The sequence below is a fragment of the Diceros bicornis genome, chromosome 5 (genome assembly GCF_020826845.1).
Source record: "Diceros bicornis minor isolate mBicDic1 chromosome 5, mDicBic1.mat.cur, whole genome shotgun sequence".
Taxonomy (NCBI): Eukaryota; Metazoa; Chordata; class Mammalia; order Perissodactyla; family Rhinocerotidae; genus Diceros; species Diceros bicornis.
In genome coordinates, this window is record NC_080744.1 from 93,503,476 (window position 1) to 93,519,463 (window position 15,988).

The 15,988-nt window shown below is 44.3% G+C and overlaps 1 protein-coding gene across 2 annotated transcripts in view; it reads right to left on the reverse strand.

The window, feature by feature from the left end:
• Window positions 1–571: 571 nt before the first annotated feature.
• Window positions 572–15,988, reverse strand: part of AP3S2 (adaptor related protein complex 3 subunit sigma 2) — a 55,371-nt gene continuing 39,954 nt past the window's right edge. For both annotated transcript variants that reach the window (XM_058542451.1, XM_058542450.1), the window contains 2 exons: window positions 3,238–3,345; window positions 572–1,549 (listed from right to left, as the gene is read on the reverse strand). In XM_058542451.1, coding sequence (XP_058398434.1) covers window positions 1,421–1,549; window positions 3,238–3,345 — 237 coding nt within the window. In that variant the 3' untranslated portion in view covers window positions 572–1,420. The remainder of the gene's footprint in view (window positions 1,550–3,237; window positions 3,346–15,988) is intronic.

Sequence of the window (15,988 nt, forward strand, 5' to 3'; positions counted from 1 at the left end):
ACTGTTCAAAGAGCGAAAAGATGGTGCCCGTTGGGCACCATCTCTGACGGGTTCTGAGACAGCATTAGGAGGCCTGGGAAACAGTCTGGGTTCCCGCCAGCAGGCACGAGAAGTCCCCAGGTGGGGAGACTTTACCAGGAAGGTGCAGCGAGCCCCCTAATCTCAAGGCAGCTCACACTGTACCTGAGACCTGGCCTCCGGGCAGTGCAGGAGCAAGAGGCACTACTCCAAGGAGCAGTTTTAGCTCTAAATTAACCACCGGAAGAGAGACTGTTATCACACATAAACATCTACAGGCTTCCAAAGCTAGCTCTAGAACATCACCTGAGGGGCAGAGGGCGTGCCCGTAAGCAGAGCTCAGGGAGGGACCCCTCTCACCGTGGGGAGAAGATGCTGCACTGTGACCAGTCTCCGCCAGCACGCTTCCCGCATCCCCAACCTTCCCCTCTGCCAGGTCCAGAACAGGTGACCCCAGCTCAGGCTCTCATGCTCCAGAAGCTGGTACAGATGGCAGTGGGTTTCCAGTACACGGAAGACTCATCCTTCACAACACAGCAACTGACTCGTCTGCTCCTCGTGAGGAGAATGTATTTCAAACCTGGAAAGAGTCACAATTCTGAGGTGTTCCACATGTTGTCAGCTTCACCTTCTACAGACACTGGGCCTCTCCCCTGTGAGGGAAGACCCTGGAGGGATGGCCGTGTGGGGGTGCTCTCCCTATTAGCAGAAGTGTGGTGGGCATGCCCCAGGTTTATGATTTGGATTGTGTCCTGCACATAAAACCTGTGAGAGCAGAGGTAGGACCATGGCATTGGGGCAAATGTATTCTGTAGAAGGTGGGAATCAGAAAGCTTGGCTAATACAAAAGGATGCTGGGTATGACAACCCTAGTCGAGTCAGTAGGCAACTCTGGTTCTCATAAAATCCTGCCAGGTTTGCCACTTACCACATCCCAAAATCTGAAGGGTCAGCCCTTTTCTAGCTATGGCACCTTGCCAGCAAAACTAAATGCTACAGGACCTCAAAAGCCTTGTGGTGCTAAGGATGAAGGCCCCAGTCAGAGAATGTCCTAGTGGTGGGGTTCTGGGAAGCAGGTGGGCCTCTCAAGACAGACCTCAATCCCTGGGAGCAGCTGCAGGCAGGAGGTAAAGGGTGTGAGTGGCTTGGGCATGCTGACCCCCCACTGAGGAAGCCAGAGACCCCTCACATCGGCAGTGGCCACGTGTATCAGAGACCGGCAAGGCTGCACATGTGAGAACCGAGCACATGCTAGGAATGGACACAGGATTCCCGCCCCCATGCCAAGACAGCAAGGGTCAGGGCCCAAGGCTTGATTTCTAAGGCTTGGAGTGGGATCTGTTGCAGGACTGGCTTGGCTTTGCTTGTTTCAAGGACTCCAGTTCAGCCCAGTCTTCAACCCTCAGACAAACTGGGACAGGTTGGGGACTTTGATGTTGAGATCGCCAATGTTGATGTTCCGAGGAATCTCCGGCAGGTTGATGTTTTTCACAGCAGACACAGCCCGGGCAGGGGCTGCTGAAAGGCCACCCTAGGAGAAAGGAGAGGTGGGCATAAGACAAACCCTCAGTGTCATCTGTTTAATGCTTAAGAAAAACAAGTGACGGAGGCCTAGAAAATGTCCAAACTGAGTACATACAATGCAAGTTTTTGATTTTTCCTCCTTATTCCTCACAGGTAGCCAACAAAACAATCTTTAGGTGAGATGGGGACCATGGTGTAGGGATCCAAACTCTGCACTCCTAAAGCTCAGGTTGTGGCTTATGCAGTTTTATAGCCCCAGCACCTAAAAGTGCCTGGCACATAGTAGGTGCTCAATAAATGCTTGTTGAACTAATCTGAGATGGTTTAACCAAGTCACATTCAGTATCAGGGCACTTTTCAGGTTACAAACCAAAATAAAACCAAACCCTTTCTCAAGAGACTGACGACTTATAAACAAGTGCAGTCACAGAGAAATTCTTAAGAGGAAAAGGAATGTCACAGCTTAGAGCAACTATTTGCCAACTAATAATGTGCAATGGAAAAGAGCTGGCTCTGAAAATGTCATGTGGCAACAAGATGGGAGGAAGGACACGTAGGAGGGGAGTGAACCCACAGATATGGAAGGACTGGAAACAAAACACAGACAGCAAACGTGTCTACGGTCAGCCCTCACCCTCCAGGCTCACTCCATGTGCGGAGAAGGGGAGAAGTTGACAAGGACTCTCTCAAAACCATTTCCTCCTTATTGACTACTTTCGGGACACCAACTCCAATTTCACCCTCACCCAGCAAACCACCATTTCTTCTGGTTTCCAAACCCCCTGCCTCTGACTCACTTACAATTCCTGGAAGCGTCCCAGCCTGCATTTCTAAAAGAACTATAGTTACCACAATAGCTGTGGTCTGGAAAAGCTTCTTCAGCAGGACGGCCAGTCCTCACAGAAACAGGAATTCCTGGTTTTGCAAGATCAAGTTCCGTTACACACAGCAATGAAGCTCTTTAGGACATTCAGATAACTAAAGAGGTAATCTGTTTTGCTATTTCTGCCCCATGTAAAGGTGCATGCCTGTAACCTCCACTCCCTGGTAAGTCTGACAAAGCAATGGAGAGACCTCAGGGGGACAGGACAAAAGACAACAAAAAGATCTAAATGATTACCAGAATCAAAAGTTCTATTCCTCTGAGTCTCTTACTGCGAGCATTTGTATCAAGCCCAGCACCATGTGGGGGTGGACTGGGGTATGTTCTTTTCAAACCCAGCCCAAACTCCACTGTAGCTTTTTATAAGGCTAACTGGAAATAAGGAAATTGGCTACTCTGAGGTCTGAAAGACACAACAAGAAATGGCTGCTGGGAGACCAGACTCACACAGCACACAAATGAGGAAACCACGCTGGAATCAGAGAAGGGGATTCTGGGTTCCTCCAGGGAACGTGTGGCTTTGAGAGGAGGAATTACAAACCACGAACATAGGCCATAACCCCCTGAGCCAGAAGTTGTTTGCCCTCCCGTGCCATCTGGCTTTTCCATTCACACTTTACCCTCATTCTTACCTGTTTAATTTTCAGGGCTGGCCTTCAAATCAGTGAGTTTTGATGGACTCAAGGAAGACAGAAGATGAGTATGAAACACTCCTATGGTTCCACAGCAACACAAACCAACACGTGTATCCACTCCTCCTCTGCCCAGGTCTTCTCTAACCAGCCAGGACAAAAGTACAGCTGTGTACTCACCTCGGATTTCTCCAGCCTGTTCTGAGCTTCAATCTGAGCCACGATTTCATTCATGTTTGTTTCCAACACCATTCCACCCATCACCACCTCCTGAAGGATGTAGTGCACCTAAAGGGGAGGCAAAAACAAGAAGGGTTAGAGCACTGGGTGGTAGTCACAGGGTGTGGCCCAAAAGGAAACCTCATGGGCTTTCCTGCAGCAGCAGAGCAGTCAGACCAGACACTAGCGCCCGCTTCACAATGCGCACCTATGCCCCCTGGATCTCCATCTCTCAAGTGAGACCAGAGGGGTTTCCCCCACGTCTCGGCATATCATAACATGACTCTCTCCATGAGCAGTGCTAGAGGTGCCTGGCTACATTCAGGCAGGGAGGTGGCGGCTGAGAGCACAGACTTGGGAGTCAGACAGACTGTGGCTAGATTTCAGCTCAGCTATTTGTTAGCTAGGTGACCTCAGGCAAATGATCCTTTCAGGGCTTCAGCTTCCTTCAGGACCGTGGTGAGGACTAAATGAGACAACCTGTGTAAAGCACCTAGCCCGGTACCTGGCACACAGTGGGTTCTAAATAAATACTGATGTCTTTCATTACTAATATTATCATCATCAACACTGATTGGCATTAAGTGGGTCCAGTTATGACAGAACAATCCCTATCCAAGCACATTTCCATGCGAAATGGGATGTCTCCCAGGCTTCGTAAGATAGATCCTCCTGTGCTCTTTTGGAGGCAAAATAGGCCCATTCCTTGTAGCCGTCCTCATCCCATATCTTGTAGCTTAGATAAGAACCAGGTTCAGCATGAATACTTTTCTGGGCATGAGGCTCACATTTGGACTCAGGTTCCATCCAGCTAGTAGTTCTCGCAACAAAGCTGAATCCCAGTGTTCTTGCTGTGACAGTTGAGGGGCTGTGCTGACTCAACCGCTGTACCCCACGGTGGCAGGAAAGCTGCCATGGGAAGCCCCAGGTGGGTCAAGTCGGAGGTGCCCACTGAGGTATATAAGGGGTGGTACCTCATATTTCAAATCAAAACCTATCAACATGGCCTTCAAGGTGCTTTCAGTCAAGTTGGAAAGATAGCAAGTATCACTTTGTATTGTTAACTAAGTGCCAAATTAGTGGAATAGTCTTATAGGTTAGAGAAGGAAGAGAGCAGTAGCTAGAGACACCAGAGATAGCTTCAGAGAGATGTGGGAGGACTGAAGCTGGGCTCTGACATCAGAGAAGCAGGGAGAAGGATTTCAGGTGAAAGGTGCTGTAAGAAGCAATTCAGTTGGTGTATGGTATGAGGGGCACCTGGGTCTGGCTAGAATGTCAGGTTTACGCAAGAGGGAGGCTAAAGACAATGCTAGGAAGGTAGACTGGGTCTAAGGCAAGGTTTCTCAATCTGGGCACTATTGCCATTTCGCGTTGGATTATTTTCTGTTGTGGGGCTGTCCTGTGCATTGTAGCATGTTTAGCAGCATCCTTGGTCTCTGCTCACTAGACTCCTGTAGCAGCCCTGCAGCTGTGACAACCAAAAATGTCTCCAGACACGGTCAAATGTCTCCTGGGGGGCAAAAATCACCCCCAGTTGAGACTCACTGATCTAGAGTCTAGACTAGACTGTGGAGGATTTGAGGGCCAATTTACTCTGTAGGCAATGAAGAGTCAAGAAAAAAGACGTGTCTGTGTGCTTGTGCACGGGCATTTTGACACATGAAGTTCCCTGGCGTGTCAGTTCTCCATATTTTGCCCATAGTAAGTGGAAGGAATGCACTAACAGATGTAACTAGGGTATTTCTCCTAACCTCAGGGAGGGAGTGTAATAAAGTATACATTCAAATACAAATAAAGTATATTTGCCTACATTGAGTCTTTTTTTTTTTTTTTGGTGAGGAAGATCAGCCCTGAGCTAACATCCTTGCCAATCTTCCTCTTTTTGCTGAGGAAGACCGGCTATGAGCTAACATCTATTGCCAATCCTCCTCCTTTTTTTCCCCAAAGCCCCAGTAGATAGTTGTATGTCATAGTTGCACATTCTTCTAGTTGCTGTATGTGGGACGTGGCCTCAGCATGACTGGAGAAGTGGTGCGTCGGTGCACGCCCGGGATCCAAACCCAGGCCACCAGTAGCAGAGCACGTGCACTTAACCGCTAAGTCACGGGGCCGGCCCTACATTGAGTCTTTTAACCACTTTTCTGTCTGCATATACACTCTCATGAGGCATTCTTAAATTTTATACAATATGAATTATTTCATTGTTTATAGGCAAATGGAGATTTAATGCCAAAACTCTCATATTTAGATAATTTACAAAATGTTAAAGACGACTGGTCTTAAAATTATTCCCGGGGGAACTATACTGTTTATACTTCCCCATCAAGAAACAGCCCTCTGAAAACAGTATGGTGGTTCCTCAAAAAATTAAAAATAGAATTACTGTATAATCCAACAATTCCATTTCTATGTATATACCCAAAAGAATTGAAAACAAGGATTCAAAGAGATATTTCTACACCTATCTTCATGCCAGCTTTACTCACAATAGCCAAAAGATGGACGCAACCCAAGTGTCCACCGATGGATGAATGGATAAACAAAATGTGGTGCATACATATAATGGAATATATATATATATTTTGTGTGTGTGTGAGGAGATCAGCCCTGTGCTAACATCTGCCAATCCTCCTCTTTTTTTTTTTTTGCCGAGGAAGACTGGCCCTGAGCTAACATCCGTGCCCATCTTCCTCCACTTTATATGGGACGCCACCACAGCACGGCGTGCCAAGCAGTGCGTCGGTGCGTGCCCGGGATCCGAACCGGCAAACCCCGGGCCGCTGCAGCGGAGCACGCGCACCTAATCGCTTGTGCCACCGGGCCAGCCCCACACAATGGAATATTATTTAGCCTTAAAAAGGAAGAAAATTCTAACACATGCTACAACATGGATGAACCTTGAGGACATTATGCTAAGTGAAATAAGCCAGACACAAAAGGACAAATATGGTGCGATTCCACTTATACGAGGCACCTAGTAGTCAAAATCATAGAGGCAGAAAGTAGAATGGTGGTTGCCAGGGGCTGAGGGGAGGAGGGAATGGGGAGTTGTTGTTTAATGGAGATAGAGTTTCAGTTTAGCAAAATGAAGAGTTCGGAGGAAATAGGTTGTGCAAAAAATGTAAATGTACTTAATACTACTGAATCGTAAACTTAAAAATGAAGACGGTAAACTTTAAGTTACGTCAATTTTACCACAATTAAAAAAATAGGTCTCTACACCAGTATTCCTAGTATTTGTTCCTTCTTTTAACAAACTCCTTTTTCCTGGGGGGAAGTCACACTTGTTGAGCATCCACTATGTGCTGAGCACGTTACATGTAACATTTTAATTTTACAACATCCATCTGAGCTAGGTAACGTAATCTTCATTTTATATATGAGGAAATTGATACGTGGAAAAGTCAATAGACTATCCCAACGTCACGTATATTAGTAACAGAACTGAGCACTGAATCTAGGTCTGACTCCAGAGCTCACGTTCTACCCTTTCCACCATACTCCCTCAAAATCCCAAACTGTGTCTTCCACCCCATTCATCCCTTACCCCTACTCGTGTGGAATCATTTTAAGACTCGCCTTTGGTGTGTCAAAGATCTTATATGAATCCTTCCATGCTTTATCCCCAAGGCCTAGAACAATGCCCAGTGTGGAGTAGGCATGTTGAATGAATGAAAGGCTTTTCCTAAGTCTCAGTAGCTTATTCCTTGGGCTTTAGATGCTCAAAGATGGATGACAGTGTGGTGGTGGAGGCCTTATGGAGAAGGTGTAGTAAAAGGCCTAATAGAGGATATCATAGGGATCAGTGGTTGGTTAAAAGGAAACATCAGTTAAGACTTCTGATTTGAACATTGCATCACGAAGTCACAATTTTACAATGTTATTTAAATGTGTTCTAAGTGCAAAAAGGAGAAATAAATAAAAATGCAAACTCAATTTTCAACAAAACTAGAAGATAACCAAAATCCCAGACCCCAAAATAGGTGGAAAAGCTGTCAAAAGCAGGGAGCACAAGTAAGGGCTCCTTCTCTTTTAGAGAAGGAAAAGAAGGAAGGATGCTACACAGAGAGCACACGTGGGCTGGAGAGCTCAGTAAGACCTGTAAAAATACACTTCCTGTAGGTAAAGAACACACCCTCTGGGACAAAACATTCTTTGTTTTTGGAAGGCAGGAACTTCCTTGGAGCCCCTGGAGTTGGGGCTGAATGAGAAACTCCACAAACGAGCTATATTTGCCTCACCGAGTTGGTCTCTTGGCAGCGGAGAAGATAGCCTTTGCATCGGGAAAAAGCTCACAGATGCCTATCTCTATTGGCTGGAAAGAAATAAAGGGTAAATAAATTCACCCAGAACCCTAAACCATGAGAACAACTGCAGCCAGCCTGCAACAAAGACTTGGTGCCTCCCCTAAACAAGCATCTTGCAAATAGCTGGTCCCTGAAAAACTCACCTATTTAAAGATGAGTTATAAAAATGAAATCTGCAGAGGATCTATATAAAGACACAATAAAAAATTAGGAAAGAAACAGGAAAACCAAAAGGTAGACTAAGATTACACACTGGAAAAGTGCTGCCATGGAGCAGATAAAATTATAAAATATTCTGCAAAATTAAAAAAAAAACTATAAAGCAAGAGCTCGAAGCGGAAGTCCAAGAACTTACGAGAGAAGTAGGGAGACAAGAAGACATATACTAGCACAGTTCAGGAAAAAAACATAGAGAAAGGAAGATGAAACTGGAAGGAACAAAAGGGAGAAGAGACACTGCTAAATACATAGTAAGGAACAAAAAGGAGAGAAATGAAAAAAAGCAAGTAAAATGAAACGAAAAATGAGTTCAAAGGAACAGAGAGGGGGCTGGCCCCGTGGCTTAGCGGTTAAGTGTGCGTGCTCTGCTACTGGTGGCCCGGATTCGGATCCCGGGCGTGCACCGACGCACCACTTCTCCAGCCATGCTGAGGCTGCGTCCCACATACAGCAACTAGAAGGATGTGCAACTATGACATACAACTATCTACTGGGGCTTTGGGGAAAAAAAGGAGGAGGATTGGCAATAGATGTTAGCTCAGAGCTGGTCTTCCTCAGCAAAAAGAGGAGGATTGGCAAGGATGTTAGCTCAGGGCTGATCTTCCTCACAGAAAAAAAAAAAAAGGAATAAAGAGAAACTGAGAGTACAGAAGACAGCAAAGGAGATGCAACATATGCATAAAAGAAACCTAACATGGAACGAAACAAATATGTAAAGATTTGTTCATAAAGATTACATAAAGATATAATTCAAGATGTTTCTGAAATAAAAGAGGATCTACATATGAAAGCGCACATTGTATCTCAGGGAAAACTGACCCAGAAGAGTCAGTGCCAAGATAGACCTTGAAGGTAAGATTTATGGATTTCTGCAACCTGGCAAAAAGATCAAATCACTTAAAAGAGGGACAAAATCTTGAAAATTTCCACAGTAAAATTCAAAGCTAGCAGAAAAAGGAGCAATACATACAAAATTCCCAAGGACAGAAAGTGTGACCCAAGAATTTTATACCCAGTCAACTGTCAATCAAGAGTAATGGCAAATATTGTTCCCATGAGCCTTCCTTGAAGAATCTACAAAAGGAAACATTTCTGCCAACCAAGGGACAACTGGAAAAACTATGGCAGCAGGACTGGCGGTGAGCACTGAATCTACTTAATGGCAGGACTAAGACTAAAATGGGATTAGAGCGACAACAGAAGGTCAATGCTATATGCTTTGACAAAGCAGAAAAGCTACAACCAGCCAAAATTAGGAAGACAAGGGGGAAACAAGGAGGGAGGCAGAATAAGAACACTGAGTTCCTCATCCTCAATAACTGAGAGTCAACGGATAGCATCTAAAACCAACAAGTCACGTAATAAAGATACAGTTATTATGACTTATACTGTGACTTTTTTCTGCCAATGTCCAAGCCTAAAATCATTTGCTGTAAGCAATACTTTGAGAACCATCAAACTTTTGATTTAAGGCCAACAAGATCTTTACTGCTGATTAGAATTCTATGCCAGCTTTCCTGCATAAAATTCTCCCATAACGCATCACCTACAATTTCCAGCTTCTCTCAAGTAGACGGAGAACTCACACTCCGTGAAGCAGTAAGTACAGAATCATCCTAGATTTTTAGGCACCCTCCACCTCTAGTCTTCTATAGTTATCTTGCCCAAACCTATTCTCTTGCCCAAAACTAATTCAATTTTTTTTTTCCTGCTGAGGAAGAGTCAACCTGAACTAACACCTGTTGCCAATCTTCCTCTATTCTCACTGTGAGCCACCACCACAGCATGGCCACTGATGCATGGTGTAGGTCCACATCCAGGTACTGAACCCAGGCCGCTGAAGCAGAGTGCGCCGAACTTAACCACTAGGCCACGAGGGCTGGCCTTTCATTTTCTCTTCTTAAGTAAACTTGCCTTTCCAAAGCATTCACCTTAGTTTTCATAGAACAATTCTCTTTTCTCATTATCTGTATATTATTAATTAACCAGTAACTGGCATCAACAGGTCTGAAAACATCACAACTGACCTCTGGTAACATAGTGACTCATGTGGTGTAAATGAGCAAAGGATGAGCAACTAGGGATCAACTTACCAACTGCCCATGTCAATGTGACAAGTCAGTGAAGATCTCTTCCACTGAACATGAAGTAGACCATGAAAGATGGATAACACTTTCTGAGTGGAGACAGAGGGTACCTGAGAAAGTTGGAGGTTGCCAAGCATGGGTGTGGGGAGACGGCCGCCAAGAATCAATACTACACTCATGGACGTAAAATACTAGAGACACACAGTCAGATCACAAAGAATGGTTAAATGACAGGAGTTGACTGATGGACTGATCTTGAGGATGCCAGCAGAAATGCAGGTAAACACCTCAGAGAACACTGAGAGTTAAAGTATCAAACCACCAAAGGGAGGCGGGGGAAAAGGAAATCTGAGTCATGTTGGCAGCAATAAAAACCGCAAGAATAGAAAAAAGCAAAGAGGTAAAGGTCCTCAAGAGCCCTAAGCCCAGCCTAACACATAGCGTGCAATGAACAAATATGAATTATCAAGTAATAATAATTCACAGCTTTTTGCTATGTCAGCAACCATCTAAAATAATGACAGCAAAATTAATTCAGAAGTGTTTATTAAGAGAATTCAAACAAAAGTGCTACTGATTTCTTAGTTCTTGACAAATCTAATGGTGATTTGACCTAGGAATAATCGCGACCAGGAAGAGTTTCATCTGAACATAAAAATTAAGATAACCCCAGGAAACCAAAAGGTTACCTTGATGTAAGGGGAAGAAAATTGAGAAAATACTTTGGGTGATGAATCTGAAATCTCAACAGGTAAAATGCTGGGTGGAAACTGATGTTCTACAAGACCAAGATACATAAACTTATGGCCACACTTGAATGAATGAAAATTGGTCTTTATAATTTTGTCATATTAAAATTTTTCTCTTACAACTCCTCAAAACAGTCAAAAAGTAGGAATGATTACCAAAATCAAAACTTCTATTCCTCTGAAGGCAATCTAACCTGCCAGCAAGCCTCTATTCTCTCCTCTCCACACATCTGGACACCTGTCTTCCTTTATTTTTCTTTTCTAGGAAGCTGTCACCTCGTCTTCCCTCCCCTGAAGGTACTTGCTTCTATAACTAGATCCACTGGGCATCCAATTGGCCCCATTATTCTTTTCTGTCATATAAGTTAGTAGAGACCTTTTCCATCTCATTCCCCAGAGGCAATATGAATGTCCTGATCAGGATGGGGACCCATAAGTTTGTGCCCTGGGCTCTCCCAGGAAGTTCTTCTGTGACCCAGTTTACTAATAGGTGAAATAGGAAGAACAAATTTGGTGCATGCTGAGGATTCAACAGTGCTTAGGTACAGCTCTGGGACTCCTGGAAGGTGTGACTCTCCTGTTCTGAAGAGCTTGAATCAGAGGTTCTGTGCCAAGAAAAGCCTGGCCAGCAGTCCCAGTGTGAAAATGCACAGACAGGCAAAAATAATACTGGGTAGCATCAGAGGAGAGTTAAACGAATGTCTAACTTGCTGGGACTTCCTGACGGAAAGAAAGCACTTCTCCACCCTGGAACAAGGACTTGTGCTGCTGACTCTGCTGAGATTTGCTAATCCTAATCCTCATTACCTTCTAATGTTCTTCATGCTGATCCTGTCAAGCAGTTCTGTAAAAATCAGACATTCGTCCAGGATTTGAGGTGCCAAATACCCAAGGTGTGGGCCAAGTAAACTCAAGAAAGGCTAAGACCCCTCTAGGCTGAGATAATCACCCTCTTCTCAATGATACTACTGTGCCCAGTGCGCATTTCTACTGAGGTACTTAATTCAGTGCACTGTCATATTTTTTGTCTCTTCTCCTCAACTATGATCTTCCTTGAGGGCAGGTACTATGTCATATTCATCTCTGAGTTCCCAGCACTGTGCTTGGTAACAGTGGTACTTCATAAATGCTGGCTGAATGGATGAAAGAGGCTCACCTGGTTCAAAAGTCTTGATTATGAGGAGACAATGGCCTGGCTTCCCATTCTGGTACTGAGAAATATGCTCTACTACCTGAGACACTGCCTGAGTCAACCTCTACAGATAAAAGTGGGTTAAAACGAGCTTTCTAGTTTCATGTCAGGATTGACAAGAGTCTAAGAGGGAAAATAAAAGTGTCACTTGAAGGATAGAGGTGCTCCTTAGGGACACAGCTCTGGAACTGCTGGAGATGGAGACAAGTCGGTTACCACAACCCTGTCCAAGGACAGGGGGGTCAGCATCCTCAAGAGTTCTATCCTTGGTTATGTTTCTCACTGAAGTCAGAAAGTTCTGAATCCAATCCCAAGTCGACAGAGACCATCACTAAAAGCAAAGTGATCTGGAGCCTGAAGATAAGACATTAATTATTCTTTTTCCTCTAGTAAAAACACATAGTCTCCAGACCTGAAACTGGCCATGTTCCAAAAGTTTATTTTTAAGTACTAAACTTACAATGTATTTCTCTATAGGTATAAGTAAGGTTCTCATATTAGCAGCTCAAAAAAGCTGACTTAAATCCATAATGCCACCTAGAATGTGGTACCACCTCCTGCAGCTACAACTAAGTACCATGAAGAATACTGTAGTGAAACGCAGTTCTATGTTGGGACAGCAGGAACCCACCTAGTGGAACTCCACGGGCAGAGAGGGTAGGTAAGATCTTCTGAGACAGTAGTGGTACATTAATGCACACCACACCCCAAGCTCAATCACATCCATAGAAACCTCTAGACTAGATCAATCTCTGCCCACGTGTTTTGCATTGAAGGACAACAGCCTGTTGTACCACAAAAGACAAGGGCTCACAACCCCACTGCCTATTCATACTGTCATATCTTTCTTAAAACAACTGTGTTACCACAAAGAAGACAATAAAACACTAAACAAATACAAAAGATCATGGTCCTGTACTGGAACACAAGGATGCCAATATTAAAACACTCAAGTTTTAAAAAAGAATTGTTGGGGCTGGCCCAGTGGCGCAAGTGGTTAAGTGCGCGCAATCCACTGCGGCGGCCCAGGGTTCGCCGCTTCAGATCCCGGGCACGCACTGATGCACTGCTTGTTGAGCCATGCTGTGGTGGTGTCCCATATAAAGTAGAGGAAGATGGGCACAGATGTCCGCCCAGGGCCAGTCTTCCTCAGCAGAAAAGAGGAGGATTGGCATCAGATGTTAGCTCAGGGCTGGTCTTTCTCATTAAAAAAAAAAAAAAAAAGAATTGTTAATCACCGATAAGAGATCTAGTCTACTATATAAAAAGGTAAATGCTGTTAACTTTTTCTATCCCTTCTTGGCTTGGTTGGTTTCATTAATTCCTAGGAAAGGCGTCCAGAGTGTAAAGAGGGAAGAGATTCTTGGTAGATGGGGTATGCGTCATCTTCTTGTCCATGCTAGAGGGTATGGTGGCTCTTAATAGGCCAAAGGGTAGGAGGACACTCTAAGTGGACTCAGCACTGAGAGGAGACGAGAACATCATTTGAGTAATTTTGGCCCAGAGTCAGTCTCTAGTTTCCGTATTATCCATTTTAGAAAGAAATGAAAAGGGGAAGAAGGCATAAAAACGCCTTTCAGAAATCTAGTTTATATGCCTTCTTCTCTCTTTTATTCCACTTTTATTCCTATTTTAATAGATAATCCCACTTTTATTCCAAAGTCCAATGTTTTATCAGTGTTTTAAGACATGCTAAGGACTGCCTATCCTCATTCCCTGTGGGTTGCCTTTCATCTTCCTTGTCTACCAATGAACACACCATGGCAATTAGATTCAACAACTGTGGGCCGCCCCCGTGGCTTACCGGTTAAGTGTGCGCGCTCCGCTACTGGCAGCCTGGGTTCGGATCCCGGGCGCGCACTGACGCACGGCTTCTCCGGCCATGCTGAGGCCGCGTCCCACATATAGCAACTAGAAGGATGCGCAACTATGACATACAACTATCTACCGGGGCTTTGGGGAAAAAAAGGAGGAGGATTGGTAATAGATGTTAGCTCAGAGCTGGTCTTCTTCAGCAAAAAGAGGAGGATTAGCACGGATGTTAGCTCAGGGCTGATCTTCCTCACACACAAAAAAAAAGATTCAACAACTGTTGGTTGAGTGTTTACATAGGTATAACTGCAATGAAAAATATGGACACACAAAGAAATATCAGTTCTAATGAAAAGCTGACTTTCTAGCCAGGGAGACAAAATAATGCATGAAACAGTCAAACAAAAAAACACCATTATCTATTTCAATGGAAACCTTCAAGTGTACTACACACTCCCATGACTTCTAAAACAGAGTATTTTCAACATGACCTAGCTGCTTCTTTGTCACTCATTGTTAATGTCAATTAATGAATTTACTCTATGCTGATATATCCTTGGGAACTCTCAGGCGTACAGGGTTGCCTGGTCCCAAGCAGTTCTGCTAATGTAAAGAAAGCAGGCAAAGAAAGCAACCTGCTCTGTAAAGTTCTATTTTTCTCTTTTCCTTGCTATTAGTGTCTCCTGAACCAATCTTATGACCTTTCTCTGTCTTCAGACTGCAAATTTCCATGGTTTTCTCAAGATGTCTTCTTGCCATGAAATTCCAAAAGACTCAATTTCTAGCCCTTGATTTGCTTTCTTTCTTTCTCTTTCACTCATATGATCATACATTCTTTCAATGGAAACAAATGAATCTAGTGGAATCTCATCTTATGTGACATTTAAGTTTCAAAGTCACCAAGTAAGACGGAAACCATACATTGCCAAAAATTCTTTAAATCACCTATGTAGTCCAACTCGGCTAATTTTTCCTCCACTGGTGGAACTGAATACTTTTTTTTTTCCCCAGTTGAGCACTAGATGAAGTGGCTGGCTTGTTTAGGGACCACATAAATTGAAAATCTGTGTTGCATCTTTAAGCATTAAAATCACTCTAAGCACCATACGATGCTTATGAGAGGACAGGCACACGTGAGCAGAGGCAAAGAAAGGCTGAGTCAAATCTTTCACCTCACACTCACTCCAGGCAGGGAGTGGAGCACCTGTCTACTCTTTCTTTTTGCCCAATGGTTAGAGGTGAATCTGTATAAGCTGAATATGTGTATGTGAGCCCACTGTACCCACTACACACAAGATAATGCATTAGGTTCAAGGAATTCACTCACTTTCACCAAAAGAAAGTGATCTGTTACAATGTCTATTTTCAAATATGCTTAACATCACAGAATGTTAAGAGCTGGAAAGAGGAAATGAAGATAAGATGTGGACCCTGTCCTCAAAGGGCTTAGAATCAAGTAAAGAAGATAGAGCATGTATGGAATTAACTATGATAAAAGGAAGACTGTGATAAGTACCATGACCCAAGTACAAACTACTATGGAAGTTTAGGGGGGGATGGGGCTTAAACTAACTGGTTTATGGAGAAGGCATCCAGGCAGAGGGAATGGCAAATCGCCCAGCAACTTGTTAACTAGTCTTCATGCTCTGCTAATAATTCTTCTTCTTTAATAAAAGGGTCACTCACTCGCTGTCTTTGTTGTATGCTCTTTAAGTGTGTATAGTTGACTGGAGCAAAGTATACTCATTGCATGTTATTCCTTCCTTTTTTTAAAAAATGAATTCCTATTATGACTCAGAGTTCTCTGTAAATTTTTTTTTTTTTTTTTGGTGAGGAAGATCGGCTCTGAGCTAACATCTGCCAATTCTCCTCTTTTTGCTGAGGAAGACTGGCCCTGGGCTAACATCCACGCCCATCTTCCTCCACTTGATATGGGACACTGCCACAGCATCGCCTGACAAGCGGTGCGTCTGTGTGCGCCCGGGATCCGAATCGGCGAACCCCGGGCCAACCCTGGGCCGCTGCAACGGAGCGCACGCACTTAACCGCTTGTGCCACTGGGCCGGCCCCTCTCTGTACTTTTTTAAAAATGTTCCAGCAGGACTTTTTCTTTCTCATCTACTGTTTCACCCCTCTCATTTGCTGCCTGTCGGCAATACTGGTCCCAAATGCTAAGGCCAGTGCCGGGTAAAGAAAATGATCCAGTCCTTGTCCTCTTGAATTTTATCCTCTCTCTGGTTGGTTATCTGCTAACAAAACATGACCCAAATACACCCCTTTCCACGACGAGGATGCTAAAGCAGGAGAGAACGCGAAGGGCGGCATAGCAGTATGGAGAGTGGAGGC